Source organism: Patagioenas fasciata, chromosome 2, assembly GCF_037038585.1.
Source record: "Patagioenas fasciata isolate bPatFas1 chromosome 2, bPatFas1.hap1, whole genome shotgun sequence".
NCBI lineage: Eukaryota > Metazoa > Chordata > Aves > Columbiformes > Columbidae > Patagioenas > Patagioenas fasciata.
In genome coordinates this window covers 166203425-166221586 of record NC_092521.1, presented here as the reverse complement: position 1 = coordinate 166221586, position 18162 = coordinate 166203425, and the positions used below count along the sequence as shown (strand labels likewise).

At 43.7% G+C, this 18162-nt stretch overlaps 1 protein-coding gene across 6 annotated transcripts in view; it reads right to left on the bottom strand.

Moving 5' to 3' along the window:
- Nucleotides 1-3665: 3665 nt before the first annotated feature.
- The window catches only part of NKTR (natural killer cell triggering receptor), a 47801-nt gene continuing 33304 nt past the window's right edge, over nucleotides 3666-18162 (bottom strand). For all 6 annotated transcript variants that reach the window (XM_065830584.2, XM_065830585.2, XM_071805387.1 and 3 more), the window contains 7 exons: nucleotides 16454-16541; nucleotides 13331-13476; nucleotides 9436-12375; nucleotides 9136-9231; nucleotides 8833-8892; nucleotides 8197-8295; nucleotides 3666-5479 (listed from right to left, as the gene is read on the bottom strand). In XM_065830584.2, coding sequence (XP_065686656.1) covers nucleotides 5401-5479; nucleotides 8197-8295; nucleotides 8833-8892; nucleotides 9136-9231; nucleotides 9436-12375; nucleotides 13331-13476; nucleotides 16454-16541 — 3508 coding nt within the window. In that variant the 3' untranslated portion in view covers nucleotides 3666-5400. The remainder of the gene's footprint in view (nucleotides 5480-8196; nucleotides 8296-8832; nucleotides 8893-9135; nucleotides 9232-9435; nucleotides 12376-13330; nucleotides 13477-16453; nucleotides 16542-18162) is intronic.

The window sequence follows — 18162 nt, the reverse complement described above, 5'->3', positions numbered from 1 at the left end:
TGGGACAGGCAGCTCACGCAGAAGGAGAGAAGAATCCTCCTTGTCCTCTCTCACAGAGGAAAAAGCAAGCCCAAGGGGGCAGCCTCTTCCTGCCTGAAAGAAGGAATTAATTAAGGAGTTTTGCAAAACACAATGCCAGGGTGGGAGCTCCAAGTGTTCGCAAGCTGTGCTGAGCTCAGCACTCTGCCCATCAGCCCATTCGCTGGGGAAGGACGTGGGTCTTCTGGGGCTGTGCTACACTCTTAGACCCACATCCCAGCACAATCAGTTAATATCAAATTAATGCCCACCCCCCATCAGCCATGACTCTGAAATATTACCTTGGTTTTAGAGAAAACCCTGAAGCCACCACAGACTGATTTCACACATGCAATCCCAGCTACTTCACAGCGATTATATGGACGTTACTAAATTCAACACTGAGTCCCTTTAATTGTTTATATAATTGCCTTTAAAAGAGTTTTAAAAGAGTTTTAACTCACCCCCAGTTAAGCAGTTAAAGCATTTTCTAAGTGGGTGGAAACTCCTGACAGTTTCACAACCTTATATTAAGGCAAAAAAATCAATCGTGTGGTTGTGAAGCAGAGGTGGAGCATGCAAAGCTTTATCTTCCCCTGATTTAAATCCCAGGCAGCGTTGGCTTTGGAAATCACACCAGATGGATTCCAGAGCGCTGCTCAAGGTCATCGCAATCACCACGTCCCGCTCGCCACCCTAAGCGCCATCGTCACCGAGCCCACAAAGCCATCAACAGAAATTTAATACGTTGTCACATAGCCGGGGATCTTCCCAACGAGCACTTTACACCCCGGAGAGCAAGGACACAAACAGCCCTTGTTTCAACGTGAGGAAGGAAATCTCCCCGCACGCCGATAATTGTAGGAAAAGTGCATTTATGCTGCTGCTTTTGAAATACGTGCTTGGTCAGGATTTGTTTGAAGGGTAGATGGTTGATTTAATATTGTTTTATTGTAGGAGAGTCGCTCGCCTGGCACCGGAGACAGAATATTTGCTCTTAGAGCTGCCCCACGTTATTCTGCGTACTACGGGGTGAATAATCTATCGCAAATCAACCCAAATCACAGACTTCACCTTATTTATACCCCACTCCCCACTTTGATTTTATGAAACTGCTTCTACCGGAGTACTAATTTACAGCATTGCGGGATTTAAGGTTTATTTTAATAGCACTAATACACAGGTGCTATTTTTACCTCTGTGCGTCTTGGCGGCACCCGAGAGCGACCTCGACCCTCACAGGGAAGTTGTGCACAAAATGCGGCTTTTTAAGCACAAAAACCATGATACGCTGGAAAAAAAATAAGGAAAAAAGTTGTTTACTTCCCTTTGATGAATTTTACATAGAGATTGTTTAATGGTTGCTACGCTGTTGTTTTTGGCTGCTCTTTGCTGTGATCATTGACCACTCCGCTACTTTAAAATACAAGTTCTGTTTCCTTTTCTTTTTATATCTCGTATCACCTGGAGTTCCTGCTTTTCCTGTTTAGGATTTGAGGCAGCACTGGGCCCTTGTGGTCAGGAAGGCCAATGGTACCTGGGGTGGGTTAGAAGGGGGTGGTCAGTAGGTCAGAGAGGTTCTCCTGCCCCTCTGCTCTGCCCTGGGGAGACCACACCTGGAATATTGTGTCCAGTTGTGGCCCCTCAGCTCCAGAAGGACAGGGAACTGCTGGAGAGAGTCCAGCGCAGCCACCAAGATGCTGAAGGGAGTGGAGCATCTCCCGTGTGAGGAAAGGCTGAGGGAGCTGGGGCTCTGGAGCTGGAGAAGAGGAGACTGAGGGGGGACCTCATTCATGTTTACAGATATAGAAAGGGTGAGTGTCAGGAGGATGGAGCCAGGTTCTTCTCGGTGACAACCAATGATAGGACAAGGGGTAATGGGTTCAAACCGGAACACAAGAGGTTCCACTTAAATATGAGAAGAAACTTCTTCCTGGTGAGGGTGGCAGAGCCTGGCCCAGGCTGCCCAGGGAGGTTGTGGAGTCTCCTTCTCTGCAGACATTCAAACCCGCCTGGACACCTTCCTGTGGAACCTCAGCTGGGTGTTCCTGCTCCATGGGGGGATTGCACTGGATGAGCTTTCCAGGGCCCTTCCAACCCCTCACATTCTGGGATTCTGTGATTTCTGGTGCCTCCTCCAAGGCAGTTTGGGAAATGCCAAGTTAATCAGACTAAAACAAACAAGGAAACTCTTCCCAACGCTTCCACTCACCCTTTTTACCTTAGACCCAGGTGATCTGCTTTTTCATTAGGAGGAAACCAGGATTTTCCCCACAAAATCCATTTTTTCTGGAACAAAAGATCTGGAAAAAAATCCAAACCAACATACTAATGAATTATTCTGAGCAATTACCCCAACTTGAACCAACAACCACATTGCCAATACGCTGTAGAAACAAGGTGTGAATGTGTATCTGGGAAAACAATCACAGGCACATTGAGGGATTTCCGTGTAGATTTGTTAAGTGTCTCTCCTCAAAAAGGCTGTGAACCTTTATATAATCTTTAGGAAATGGTGACACCTCAAATCAGTTCGAAATGTCAAAGTATTTGTCCCTCCAGCGACTCTTATGTAAAGCCAGGACGGTGTTGCTGAGGAATCGTTCTCTATGTAGGTCAGGAGAATGAAAATCAACTTGGATGCGGCCTCACGAGGGACAAAAGGAGAATCGGAAATTGAAGTGTATTTTTAATTTTGCTGCCTGTTTCCCTCCAGCAGCGACGGATTTTTCCAGATGTAGAGAAAACAGCGTTTGCAGATCTGTATAAAAGTTTATTTTACAAATTTGGAAGAACAAGATGGCAAAAATAAACCCCATAGGGCAACGTTAGGAAAGCAGCTCAGGGGAACGTTGATCTGAAGTGCGATTTAACAGACTTCAATAAGTAAAAATACTCCTCCCCTCCTTCCTTCCAACTACCTACCAATTGTTATGAAGCTCTAATTTAAGGTATAAAATAGCCATTAGTGACACTGCAGTCATTTTGGATAATTAATTGTCTGACAGTGTTTCTATTCACAGAATCCCAGAATATCAGGGGTTGGAAGGGCCCTGGAAAGCTCACCCAGTGCAATCCCCCCATGGAGCAGGAACACCCAGCTGAGGTTCCACAGGAAGGTGTCCAGGCGGGTTTGAATGTCTGCACAGAAGGAGACTCCACAACCTCCCTGGGCAGCCTGGGCCAGGCTCTGACACCCTCACCAGGAACAAGTTTCTTCTGCAATTTAAGTGGAACCTCTTGTGTCCCAGTTTGAACCCATTGCCCCTTGTCCTACCATTGGTTGTCACCGAGAAGAGCCTGGCTCCATCCTCCTGACACTCACCCTTTCTATATCTGTAAACATGAATGAGGTCACCCCTCAGTCTCCTCTACTCCAGCTCCAGAGCTCCAGCTCCCTCAGCCTTATTTCTGTTATTCTTCTCCTGGTCTTACAACTAAACAGTCAGATCTGAAATATACCAAAGTCCAATTTTGGGGCAATTTTTTCCTCTAATATTGAATGGCATTGTTGATATTTGTATATTTTATAACACCGGTTCTATTTTCTCAGTAAGGGGAAAAATCCCAATTACATTATAAAACCGCACCAAACCTTGAGTTAGCACTGAAATATTTGTTAGAAACGCATCTGTAAACGTTCGGACTCGAGTAATAAGTGTATTTAATGTCAAAAAGCGTAAACAGCTTACAAAATATTAATTCAAAAGGATTACGGCCACACGGAGAGTTTCTCATTGAGCTACAATAAGTCCAGAGTTTTGGGTTCTTCTAGAAAGTGAAAAAACTGATCTGACAAATTCAGTTTTAGGAGCCCGAGTACAAACGTTTCATGGAGAGAAGTGCAGAGATTCCCTCCAGTCTTCAAACCTCATTGTGAGCTTTGTGTCCGTGTCGCAGAAGCGGATCAAAAGGTCATTTTCAGGGAGCTCGATTCAATGGGACACGTATGAACTGACACCCGAGCGAGCAATCACTGCTTTTCATTTCCAAGCTGTTGGGTCCTGATGAGATTTCAATCCAAAATCCTTTTCAATAGTGGAAAACACTTGAGAGCATCTCAAGGTATTACAGAAAAATCAGTAAGGAAAACTACTATAATACAACAGTGTTCATTAGCTCTAATAAAGCTACATTAGTCTGGTTTTTGCACTACAGACCCCACCTTCCGTTATGCCGTTAAAAAACTGTTCCTTAGTAAACATCTTTCTAAAGGCTGAAAAAACGTTACAAATTTAACAACTCCCTCGGAATATTGCAAAAATTACTCAATTACTTCAGCTGAAATCTGTGTGTTTGTTTGCAACCGTTCACCTGTAATACGGAGTCATTTTTGGTATTCAACTTCAAAGTACTGTCCATGCTTTTTATCAGGCATATTTGCAGTCATATTAACAATATATATACTTCAATATCAATATTCAATATTCCCTGCGGTAAATGGGATCCGTCTACAGACATTTTATAAAGGAACCGTTTGTTTCTTTCAAATAAATCATCATTGTGGAAGCTTTTAAAAAGCGTTTCAAACAAACTCATGATACACTCAACGGTTCACAATGTTCGACTTCGAAATGTGGTGAAATCTGCCAAGCAACATAATAGGAATTGCAATTCAAAATAACCACTTATTTTAGACTCTTATCGTTCATCACAAAATCCACTTTTAAACATAAAAGTTTAGACACGTTGGATATTAAGATCAAACGCCATTCATCGGGTTGATTACTCCCATTGTGTATAATCTCATTTTCTGCAGATTTCTGTAGTATCACAGTACGGGAAGGATTAAGACAGAGCGGCAGTCGTCGTTTTATCACTCAACTGCTGTGTACATCCTGTATATAACGCAATAACCAAACAAGACAGCACGGACCCCATTTTCCAGCATTAAAAAAAGAGCATTTCAATAACCTAGAAATGGCAGCCTTTGTAAGAAGTTTTCACAGTTTTACAGTTAGAATGTATTTAAAACAGGCAGAAAGCCTTAAGTGTTTCTAAACATACTTGAGGACGGTACCGATCGCTGCACCCAAGAAAGCGGCGACAAAATTCACCTGGACGTCATTCATGGCTTAGAAAATCCAATTCAAGGCAATAAAACCGTTCGTTTTCTTTTTCTTTGACTTTGTAAAAGTAGCATTTGATGTAAACCATACAAATAAACCACGCCACAAACCAATAATCCCAGTTGAGTTGAGCTCGGTGCTTCTCTCCATAAGTACGCGGTCCAGCAAGTGAGTTCATTTTAAACGGGAAAGTTTCAGGTAATTCAGTAAACACTCTTTGACTTCACTTGTGACGCTGCCAAACCAGCTTTTTTTAACGTAACACTGAAAATAAAGGAAACATTAAATACACAGTTTCCATTGTCAAATGTGTTCAGCTGTATCTGCTGCTTCCACTGGGGCTTCGGTTGTTGGAGTAACTGCGATCGCTTTCACTGTCAGAGCCGTACGATCTGCAAAGCAAAGATTGTAGTATGAGTAAGGCTTTGACACAGTGTCCCACAGCATCCTCACAGCTACACTGAGGGAGTGCGGTCTGGATGAGTGGGTAGTGAGGTGGACTGTGAACTGACTGAAGGGAGGAAGCCAGAGAGTCATGGTCAATGGGGCAGAGTCCAGCTGAGCCCTGGATCCAGTGCAGTGCCTCAGGGGTCAGTACTGGGGCCGGTATTATCCAATATATTCATCAGTGATTTGGATGAGGGAATAGAGTGACTGTCAGCAAGTTTGCTGGTGACACCAAGCTGGGAGAAGTGGCTGACACTGGAAGCTGTGCTGCCATCCAGAGACCTGGACAGGCTGGAGAGCTGGGCAGGGAGAAATTTAATGAAATAGAACAAGGGCAAGTGTAGAGTCTTGAATGTGGGCAGGAACAACCCCAGGTTCCAGTGTAAGTTGGGGAATGAGCTATTAGAGAGCAGTGTAGGGGAAATGGACCTGGGGGTCCTGGGGACAGCAGGGTGACCATGAGCCAGCACTGGGCCCTGTGGCCAGGAAGGCCAATAGTACCTGGGGTGGGTTAGAAGGGGGTGGTCAGTAGGTCAGAGAGGTTCTCCTGCCCCTCTGCTCTGCCCTGGGGAGACCACACCTGGAATATTGTGTCCAGTTGTGGCCCCTCAGTTCCAGAAGGACAGGGAACTGCTGCAGAGAGTCCAGCGCAGCCACCAAGATGCTGAAGGGAGTGGAGCATCTCCCGTGTGAGGAAAGGCTGAGGGAGCTGGGGCTCCAGACATGGAGGAGACTGAGGGGTGACCTCATTAATGTTTACAGATATATAAAGGGTGAGTGTCAGGAGGATGGAGCCAGGCTCTTCTCAGTGACAACCAATGATAGGACAAGGGGTAACGGGTTCAAACTGGAACGCAAGAGGTTCCACTTAAATATGAGAAGAAACTTCTTCATGGTGAGGGTATCAGAGCCTGGCCCAGGCTGCCCAGGGAGGTTGTGGAGTCTCCTTCTGTGCAGACATTCAAACCCGCCTGGACACCTTCCTGTGGAACCTCAGCTGGGTGTTCCTGCTCCATGGGGGGATTGCACTGGATGAGCTTTCCAGGGCTCTTCCAACCCCTGACATTCTGGGATTCTGTGATTAAAACGCCTCAAAATTGCGTTTCCAGCTTCAAATTCAAAATTGCATCACGTAAAAAAATAACCCACTGTCAAGACAGATGCACAAGACAAGAAGAAAACACACAAAAAGGCGATTACAGGATCATATTACGTATCACTGAAGTACTCATTATTGGCTGAATTCAAACTCAAAATACTTATTTATTTTACATAATGAAATCCTGTGGAACACAAGTCTGTGGTCGTAACTATAAAACTTCCTGCTTTCTCTGATACAGCTAAAAATAATCCAAAATAACTGCTTTTGGAAGTGTGAATTCTCACTGAGAAGTATATTGTAACAAACAGAATTCAGCATTTCTCAACTAAGATAATTTCACGTATCTTGCTGTACAAATTGCAGGGTTTTTTGTTTGAAAAAGGGTCTTAAGAATTTAGGGCCCACAAGAACAGGATTGTGTGAGTGTCTGCAGAGTGGAAATTGTAATTAAAATATTTTGGCTTCTCCAGAAGAATTCCAAGCTCAGCACCTGGCCAAACATCAAGAGAGTCCAGCTGGTTCTGAACAAGCTACAGGTCACACTCAAATGACACAGAAATAAACTTGCAGTCGAAATCTTTCTACCGTTGCGCTTTCTACACAAAAGATGTGTGGATCCTAATCCAACCTTGTCTCTCTGAAGCTTCCAACATCCTAAAACGTTGATTTTCTATTACAATACTCTTCGTTAAGCTCATTAATTTCCCCTTGGAGGAGATGAAATGCTTTCTTACTGTCAGAACTAGGTGGGGAAATGGGTGAGAGCATAGGCCAGTAAGAGCTGGGACAAAGTTGGGAAAAAGAGGATGAAAATGTGTGTTAGCCTTAGAGATCTGGTTGATTTGTCACTAATACGTCACATATTAAAAATAGAAAACAAATGGCGTGCGTGTATATGGCGCGCGTGTATATGGCGCGCGTGTATGCACCCTGTTCCATTTCTCTTTGTGAAACGTGCTCACTTACACCTATAGAATTCCCCTGGACTGAGTACAATTAAGTTTACCCTAAATTGATCAGATGAAAATTGGATCTGCAGGTATAATGTTCTTTCAAAATCTGTCCTAGGAAGTTCAAAACTCATTTCAGATCCTGCAATTTTTAAGTTCCCTTACCAGTTTTTCTGTTTTGTTCTTTGTTTTTAAACCCATTCTTGCAGTCTAACTGAAGAGACTTTACCATCCACAGGAATTCTTTGCATACCAGGTAGCTTTTAATTCCTAACAGGGAACTTGATTTAAATCTTGGGAGCTGCTTCACTGTAGTTTTTAGGAAACACTTAAAATTATTTTAAAATAAAGCCCAAACGTGCTTATTTTGAATGCGGACACACAATGAACCGGACCAACCTCCCTTATCCTGGTTTCTTCCCCATCTTCAAAATTCAGTATGTCAGAAATTCTCATTTCCTCACTGACACTTGCTCTATTTTTAATTGTGTTTAATTATTTGGGTAATGGCATTTTTTGTGCTTGGAGGGAAAAATCCACGAGCCTTCATAAACATCCTAAGTATGTATTTAGCTCATTCTTTTGCATAAATACAGCGTCAAAGTCATACCTGGATCGCCTGTCATAACTTCGAGACCTTCGGTAACTGTCGCTCCTCTTGCTCCTGCTTCGACTTCTGCTGTAGTAACTGTCATATGTGTACGACCGACTTTAAAGGGAAAAGAAAGTAATTGGAAATCTACAATTTCTTGTCTAAAATGCTATTTAAATGTATGTTTTAAAGATGTTTATATACAGAGTAAGTGGCTATGTAGAAATGGCTTTTGAAGGATGCAGCAACAGAGCAACTCTGCGTTTTATAAAAGTTTAAATACAAGAACAATAATCTCCAAAACAACAGCTACATTTTCAAATTTATTAATCTAGAAAAGACTTCAGCATTTAAAAAGTTGTGTTGCCTCTACAAATTGCAGACGCAGTAAAAATCTTGCCTGATAATACTTCCAAAAACAAGCAACAGATTCTGTTTATAACTCCGTTTTATTGTGGCAATAAAGGGAAATGTTTTCATTATGATCTCGATCATCACCTATAACTAATACCAGGATGATTTGGTGGTTCTCGGTTTTTAAGACTCTTATTTTGATTCGCTATCATGATATTCTGAAGTACCATAGATAAAGAGATGTTCTTCTAAGGTATTTTTATATTGATTGCAGGGTTTATATAGAATTACAATCCATACCTGGATCGACTGTGATGACCGTAAGAACTACTTCTGGATCTGCTTCTGCTGTAGGTTCGACTGGCAAGAGCAAAAAGACAGTTGATCAGAAACAAGCGCTGAAGAGAGCGGGGGGAACAAGAGGAGAGGAACACGTTTTGCTCGCAATCTCTTATCCATCCAACACAATTATTTTACAGTAACAGGAAATTTTGCAATCTGCCCATTCTAACTTGCACATTCCTTCAGCACATTTCCAAGCCACTGTGTGCAATTCACTGATTTTGTAACCTACTCAACGCTACTCCGAGTAGGGAAACTCACCTACGACTCTTGTAACTGTGGTAAGAACTACTTCGACTCCTTGAGCGATCCCTACTGTACCACCCTCTGCTTCGGCTTCGCGTGTAGCTCCTTGACCTACGATCAATGAACAATTTGAAAAGCAGAAAAGAACTGAAAAGAGCGGCACAAAACAACAAGCAAAAGCATGACGAAACTTTATCTTTTCATCTAAATATTTATGCCACGCTTGCTAAACGAGCCAGTGATGTTTTAAAGAAAAAAGCAAGCTGAAAAACATCAGAACTTTCAAGTTCTGCGGGAATAGCCCAAACTTCTTACCTATACGAATATGTAGAACTTCGGGATCGACTTCTCGAGTGACTGTAAGATATGGACCTTGTTCTGTGTCTGGATTTAGATCCGGATTTACTTCGTGACCTGCTGAGGCTCCTGGACGGGCTGTTGTCGTCTCTACTTGGAGACTCCTCCTCGCTGGAGCTCTCTTGGTTCCTCGGCCTCCGATTCAACCGCGCTGTTTTTCTCACTTCATCAAACAGAGATCCCGGCCTTACTTTGTTCTTGGCTTTTATTTCAATCCTTAAACCCGCCGGTTTAGGCTCTGGTGCCGAAGCAACGTTCTTCACTTCTGTGGCTGCGCTAACTGTTGCTGATTGTAAGTTACCAACGCCTTGCAAGGGCTTCCACTTATTATCGATCACATTGCTCGGTGTATTTTCAGGTATTTCACATTTTACACTATAGTCTTTAGCGCTGGATGCAGGGGCAGAATTATTTTCTTGCCTTCCCGCTTCTTTTTCTTCTTTAATATTAATCAAGTCTATAATATTGTTTCCTAGTTTGGCAGCATCTTGTTCTGGGGGTTCGTCCTGTAGATCTCTGTTTATAGCAGTGGTTAAAGCCGGAGGTTTAGCAGTGAGGATGACAGGAGATAAAACATCCACATCAACCTTCCCGGGCGAGTTCCGATCCGGGGTACAAATCTCCATGTTGTCATCAGTCTCAATCACATCTTCCAATCCATTTTGGTTACTTTCCTCTGCTTGTTTTACCTCATTCTTGCAAGCGGCCACACTTATTCCCGAGTTTAAAACGCCGGTCGAAGCGTTTGTTTCGATGTTATCTTTATTAAGGTTGCTGCGATCTGGTGAGGCATCACATGTAGTGTTTTTACCAAGAAGCTTTTCATCCTCACAAGACTTTTCACCATTTCCCATTTTATCTTTGGCTATTTCATCCTTTTCATAAACTTGGTTTTTATCCTTTGTGTCCTTGCTAAGCTGCTTTTCTTTTTTATCATCCTTGGGAACCAGCTTTTCATTGACCTCCTCATCATCATCTTCATCAAACTCCAGGGGGGGCTGCCAGTGAAACGTTTCTTTTCTTTTCTGAACTTTGTGCTTCTTCTCCTTTTTCCCTTTGGATTTTTCTTTCGCCTTTTTGGAATGTGATTTTTTCAGAGGTTTTTTCGATCCGTGTTTGTGCCTCTTTGACTTTGCTCTGACGTTTGTTGAGCTGGAACAAGAACTCTCCGATTCAGAAGACGACAACCGTTTGCTCACCTTCCACGCGCAATCGGAATCCAGAAATTCTGAGGAATTCAATTGTTTTTTGATCCTTTCAGGAACGCTGAGCTCTGTGTCAGATCCTGACGTGGCTTCTCCTTCTTCTTTACCAGAGGAGGGTCTGGAATCTCCCCTATTACGCTTTATCTCCCCTCTTTCAGAATTTGACTCCGAGTCCCATTTACTACCCGAATAGGATTTTCGTTTGGTTTTTGCACCACCTCTAGGTTGCTCGGAAGATTTCTCCTTAGCCGCTTTCTTTTTGCCACGATCGGAATCCCGCTCACCCTTGGATTTCTCCTCCCCTCTGTCCAAATTCAATCTATTTTTGTCCTGTTTCTGAGGATCTCCTTCTAATTGAAAACGGCCTTCTTTTTCTTGGCCTGCTTTCCTTTTGGCAGAACCCTCGCTGTCACTGGAGAAGTCCGAAGATGAGAAACTGTCGCTCTCTTTCACTCCTTGCGAGGACTCATCGTAGTCTTTTGTACTCTTATAAGGCAGAGTGCTTTCCGAGCTCGTTTCTTGCCTCACTTTAACAGATCGACCTTTTTGATCCCCTGCCGTTGATTTTCTTTTGCTTCTACGTCTCTCGTCGTCACTAAGGGAATAATAAGACGTCGAATCGCTATAACCCGACCTCTCGCTGCGGTATTTACTCGGCGACCTGCCAGAAGAAGGAGATTTAGTCCTAGAGCTGGATGGGCTTCTAGATCTTGTGTAAGACCTTGAGTACGACCTGCTCCGAGAGGACCTGCTCCTTGACCTCGGCCAACTATCCGAGCTGCGCTCGCTCCGAGATTTGGAATAACCGCTTCGATCGCTGTCCGAACTCCTTTGCTGCTTACGGTACGAGGAGGAAGTGTTGGCCTCTTTAACGACGACTAAATTGTAATTAGTTTGCAAGGGTATTAAATGAGTTGTTTTCGCTTTCATCTCCTGAATGCGTTCGTAGGATGGTTTCCACGGTTTCTGGCCAGGTTTCCACCTCGAAGGTGGGGGACTGTCACTTAAGGGTATAACAGGGAGGTTTTCTGGGACAACCGGCGGTATGACGACTTTATCAGCTGGGAGCATAACTGTTCTAACAGGCTCCGCAGTCTTGATCAACTTATTTTCATTTAATTGCGTTGAAATATTCCGTGGAGAATTGGAAACAGTCTTTTGATGCCTCGAGTTAGAACTCGACCTTGACCGACTTCGAGAACGTGACGATTTAGAGGCGGATCTTGATCTAGAACTTCTTCGGGAATAAGATCTTGATTTAGACCTAGATCTGGATCTGGACCTGGACCTGTAGTATGATCGAGTTCCTCTGCTTGATGAAGTTGATGAGCTCTGGTCGTCCTTATCAGATTTAGACCAGTTTCTTCTGGATGAACGTCTAGAGGACAATGAAGAAGAACGAGACTTCCTCTCGCGATCACACGATGATTTTGTCCTCCTGAGGAAGGAATGCGAGGACTCTACATCCGATGAGGCCGACGTTTTCTTCTTCTTCGTTTGCTTGTGCTTCTTGAGGTGTTTCTGTTTTTTAGATTTCTTTTTATGTTTCACCTTCTTTTTCTCTTTCCTGTGCTTTTTGTGACGGCTCGAGTATCTCACAGTACTTAGATCAGAATAACCATTGCGTGACCAAGATCTTGATCTCCGGGATGTGCTTCTTTCATCCCACCTGCTTGTACACGGGTCACTCAACCTAGAAACCAAACAAGCGGGAATTCTTTAAAAACTTCAGATAAACTATTTTCCCCACCTCCAATGCAATTAATTAAGTTTAAAATAAAATAACACACACCCACCATTAATACTACCAGACAATTCTGTTTTGACTGAGCTTGTTGCACGTCTTTTAGGAGATGGAATTACTATCGAGAGATGTTAAATCAGCAAACATCAGCAAATTCTGCACATTGCTGAATATGTGTAAAGAGATTTAATGTGTTAACTACTCTAGTCCACAGGACTTTGACCTCTACAACTATAGGATTCTTAAGCCACGTTTAAATAGATCCTTAAGCCATGTTTAAATACAGATTTTAAAACGCCATCTCATTTAGTTTTCTTTTAGCTGTAACACAGCAATAAACTGAACACACTCAGCATATAAAAAGAACCATCAGAAACATTAGCGGTTACTCAATAATTATTATATATAATATTCTTCAGCTTTCCTTTTGAGGTTTATCTATTATAATCCGATAGGAGCGTGTATTTAGGATCAAGTCACAGAGTTTGCAATGACAAGAATCATTAATTTAGGATTGGTGGATTTGATTGTCATATTTGGCATCCAAAGAAACTTTATAACCAAGTTTGAGGTTCAAGGAGATCTGACAGGACCAGGCCTATGGAAAGCAAGAGGAAGACTGAACAGGTCAATTAATTACTGCTTAAATAAGTATCCAAGGTGGCACCATCAGAACCAACTGTTCTGCCGCTTTTCAGCCCAGGCTCATCTGGCACCACGTTACCAAGCGGGAAGGTTTGGAGATAGTTTTCCACTTCTCATTTTTGGAATTTAAATGGAATGTATTCACCACGGAGATACTTACATTTTTTATTCAAACACCAATGGCACAGTAAACCTATACAACCTATTAAAGCCTGTGTAAAAAATGAAGATGCTCTTAAGTCTGTAGTAAGGATCTTACTTATCGCCTTTACTCCACTTTTCTCCACTCGGTGGTCGATACGTTCGCAGCCTCTGCATCTCCTCTTTCCAGTGAGGGGGGGTCTCGCTGCTCTCATCATCATCGGATTCCGAACACGACCGTGACCGAGGTGGGGTGTGATACCGCTAGGAAAGCGGAGACAGACAGTTGGAAAATGGAGAAAATATACAGCGCCTCTTGCACGGATTTTGCACGCGTAACAAAAGTCAGACAACATTATCCACACAGAGTCATAGAATCACAGAATGTCCTGGGTTGGAAAGGATCCACAAGGATCATGGAGTTCAACTCCAGTCCCTGCACAGGACACCCCACAGTTCACACCGTGTGTCTGAGGACGTTGTCCAGTCTCTTCTTGAACACTGTCAGGCTTGGGGCTGTGACACCTCCCTGGGGAGCCTGTTCCAGCGTCCAGCACCTCTGGGTGAAGAACCTTTTCCTCATGTCCAACCTAAACCTCCCCTGGCACAGCTTCTGCCATTCCCTTGGGTTCTGTCATTGGTCACTAAAGAGAAGAGCTCAGCCCTGCCCCTCCTGCTCCCCTTGTGAGGAGCTGGAGCCGCCATGAGCTCTCCCCTCAGTCTCCTCTTCTCCAGGCTGAACAAACCAAGTACTTCAGCTATTCCTCATCCAGCTTCCTCACCAAACCCTTCATCAACTTTGTAGCCTCTTCTGGACACTCTCCAGTAGCTTTATCTCCTTTTCTCCTGTGTCCCCAGCCCTGCACACAGTGAATGCTCCAGGTGAGGCCCGAGCAGAGCGGGACAATCCCCTCCCTGCCCGGCTGGCCGTGCTGTGCTGGATGCACCAGGACACGGGTCCCTCTTGGCTCCAGGGACGCTGTCGGCTCATGAACCCCCAGATCCCTCTCCATGGAGCTGCTCTCCAGTCTCTCGTCCCCCAGTCTGTCTGTACAGTCGGGACTGCCGTGTTCCAGGTGCAAAACCCGGCACTTGCCCTTGTTGAACCTCACGCGGTCGGTGATTGCCCAGCTCTCCAGTTTGTCCAGATCCCTCTGCGGGGCCTCTCTGCCCTCCAGAGTGTCGACAGCTCCTCCCAATTTTGTGTCACCAGCAAACTTACCAAGCAATCCCTCAAGTCCTGAGTCATTTATAAAGACATCGAAGAGCACTGGCCCTAAGACGGATCCCTGTGGAACCTGCGAGTGACTGGTCACCAGCCCCACACAACCCCACTTACCAGAACCCTAATTCTCTCATATTATACCCAAGAGGATACAAAAATATAAATGACTATTTCAAAAAGCATCAAACAAGTTCACTCTGGGCAGAAACTATCGCTAGTCAGACTATTAGAGATGGCAGATAAATGTTTTTTTCCAAATAATTGTTAACTCTAAATGATTTCTGGTATTACTGGTTTTCATTCTTAGTTTTGTCAAGAAGGTGGGAAAACCATGATAAAAAAGACACTGACACCCAAATCCCTGGGAAAAGGAGCTGGGGGTGTTGATGGACAATGGGCGAACATGAGCCAGCATGTGCCCAGGTGGCCAAAAAGGCCTGTGTCAGGAACAGTGTGGCCAGCAGGATTAGAGAAGTGATTGTGCCACTGTACTCAGTGCTGGGGAGGCCAAATCGTGAATCCTGGGGGCAGTTTTGGGCCCCTCAGGCCAAAAAAGGCCTTGAGATGCTGGAGCGAGTTGAGAGAAGAGAACAGAGCTGGTGAGGGGCTGGAGCACAAGTGTGATGGGAGCGGCTGAGGGACCTGGGGGGTTCAGCTGGAGAACAGGAGCTGAGGGGAGACCTTCTGATCTCTGAACTGCCTGAAAGGAGCTTGGAGCTGGGGGGGGTGTTGGTCGCTCCTCCCAAGTAGCAAGCGATAGGACAGGAGGAAACGGCCTCAAGTTGCACCAGGGATGGTTGAGGTTGGAACTTGAGAACAATTTTCTTCCCCAAAGGGCTGTTGGGCATTGGAACAGGCTGCCCAGGGCAGTGCTGGAGTCACCATCCCTGGAGGGGTTTAAAAGGCATTTAGACCAGGTCCTTAGGGACATGGTTTAGTGCCAGAGTTGGGTTACGGTTGGACTCGATGATCCTGAGGGTCTCTTCCAACTGAAATGATCCTATGATTTGATGAAATAAGGGCCGGTTCTCAGGCCAGGCTCAAATGCTACAATACCTTGGTCCACACTAAGGTCATCTGTGCTGTTAATTTTGTGGTTTAAAATCACTGCATCACAGGGGAATCAGTACAAAAGCACTTCTCAAATCCAGTGGCTATCACATACTCAATCACACAGCTCAAACTAGTTTCAGTTAAGACCATTCTAACTAAAAGTGTCATCAGCTGTACAGATACTGATTTCTACGTATTAACCTGTTGTCTTTTTTTTAGCAATTCCAAAATTTCAGGACCAACCCTTGGTTTGTTCTCTAGTCACCCAAACGCTGCGTAATAAATTGATCCAGGAAAACCTTCTAAAGGGGAAGAATATGCCCAGGTATAGCGTACGATAATTTTAATGGCACCAAAATCAAATGCACAATTAAAAAAGCTTTTTTACTTTCTCCTTTTTCTACTGACTGAACAACAAGTGTCGCTGTGCAATGGTTTGAGGGTTATTAAAGAGACAAGAGAAGTGTTGCTTGAGTACAGAACCAAGGGAAAAGTCTTGAGAACAGCAAGAAAATTAAGTAGAAATTACATCTGCAAAAATAGTGGCAGGTTTTAGATTGGAAAGTAAAAATCAAAAAGGATTGAGTCTGTATATCTGTAAAAATACTTCACTAGCAGCTCTGCATAGGAACTTCTTGCCCATGGCAGGTCATGTATGAAATTCCACAGCCTTGACCTCAGCCAGGATGAAACTGGATAAAACTACACAAAGTAGCTAAAAAAAGGAAGCAAAAGGTTGACTTAAAATGTCAAAAAGCACAACAAAGAATGGAAGTGATTCTGTCAAAGCTGCACAGAAAACTGTTGCTCCTCAGCATTGTGTGTGTGACCATCAGGAGATGCACATCCCAGAAATTCTAGATCTACAAGTTATGAAGTGTCAGACGAAGCCCCCAAGGGAATTCAAAGCTCAATGTCAGAGAAGAGAGGAAAGAAAAGAACACAATTAAAATAGTCACTTACTATCGTGCCTCTTCCTTTAATTTTTCGTCCAGATTTAGAGACCGATGGTTTCTGGTCGGTCGGAACAGGCGTAGCATCAAGCAGCTTCCTACACAAACCAATAAAACATGAGCTCATGTGAAAAAGAATGAACTTAAACTAATTTTAAGTTAATAATAAACTAATTCTAAGTTAAAATTTGCACCCCCTGTGCAAACCCCTTGTGAATCCCCACCCTGTGCAAAACCCCTCTGCAACCCACCCTTGTGCAAACCCTCTACGCAAAACCCCATCATGTAAACCCCACTGCGCAAAATCCCTGTGCACACCCCTTGTGCATCCCACCCTTGTGCAAATGCCCTGTCCATCCCACCCCTGTGCAAATCCCCTGTCCAAAAGCCCCCATGCAAACCCCCTGTAAAAATCCCTTTGCAACCCTCCCCCGTGCAAAATCCCTGTGCACACCCCTCGTGAATCCCACCCTTGCGCAAAATCCCTGTGCATCTCACCCTTGTGCAAAATCCCTGTGCAAAACCTAACTAAACTAATTTTAAGTTAATAATGCAAAATATTGATCTTATTCATTTGAAACGGCAGAACTAAGAATACAGTGAATTCCCCCAGAAATAAAGCAAGACACGCAGATGATCTTTTGAGGTCCTTTCCAATCCCTAACATTCTGTGATCCTGCGACAAAGGGCAAACTGATATATATTTGGTTTTGACCAAACGTGTGGTGTATCTGACCTCTCTATGTGTAAAAAGTTACTAATGATGACATTGCCAAGTACACTATTAAAGTGGTACATGGATTTTCTAAAGTGGCACAACCCATGAAGACAACACGCACAGAAGAGTTTCAGGATCTCAGGAGCTACACAACAATGTTTTAGCATACGAGATAATTCAACACTCCTTGCACATTTTAGGCAATATCCTCAAAAGAAGCAGCTACTGAGGCTTTGGAAATATAAATAATGTTTCAACAAAAGGTTTATGGGAGTATATTCCATTAACTGACGTTAAAAATAAACTGATTTTAGAAATATCTGACAGTGCAATGTATGAGTTCATCTCAGCTCAAAGCAAAGATACTTGCTAGAAACTAAATGCTATTTAGTAGAGGCGCCAAACACAAACTGAAAGTCGCTTGTGAACTCATGACTTTGTATGAAAATGAGGGTATTTTCTCTTATTCCCAAAATCATAGATAGATCATAAAGGTTCTGGTTGACCGATTTTAAACCAAAGTTTCTTCTTCAGTCTAAGGAAGATGAAAAATCACCTCTGCCAACCAAGTCTACCTTGTAATCAAATAGTACCTGTGGTTTACACTGCAAAATTCCTTCTGAAATTATTCACTCATTTTTTTGCATCATCTGTAAATGAGTTTAAGGCCATAACATGCACAATCCTTAAAAAACGCTGGAATTAACCTATTTGATTTTGCTGAAATATCCTCATGCAAGTTGGACAGGCTGGAGAGCTGGGCGGGGAAAACATTAATGAAATAGAACAAGGGCAAATGTAGAGTCTTGAATCTGGGCAGGAACAACCCCAGGTTCCAGTGTAAGTTGGGGAACGACCTATTAGAGAGCAGTGTAGGGGAAAGGGACCTGGGGGTCCTGGGGACAGCAGGGTGACCATGAGCCAGCACTGGGTCCTTGCTGCAAACATCACTGATAACCTACAGCACCCCTTCCATGTATCTGAGTTAGGAATGCTTGTGG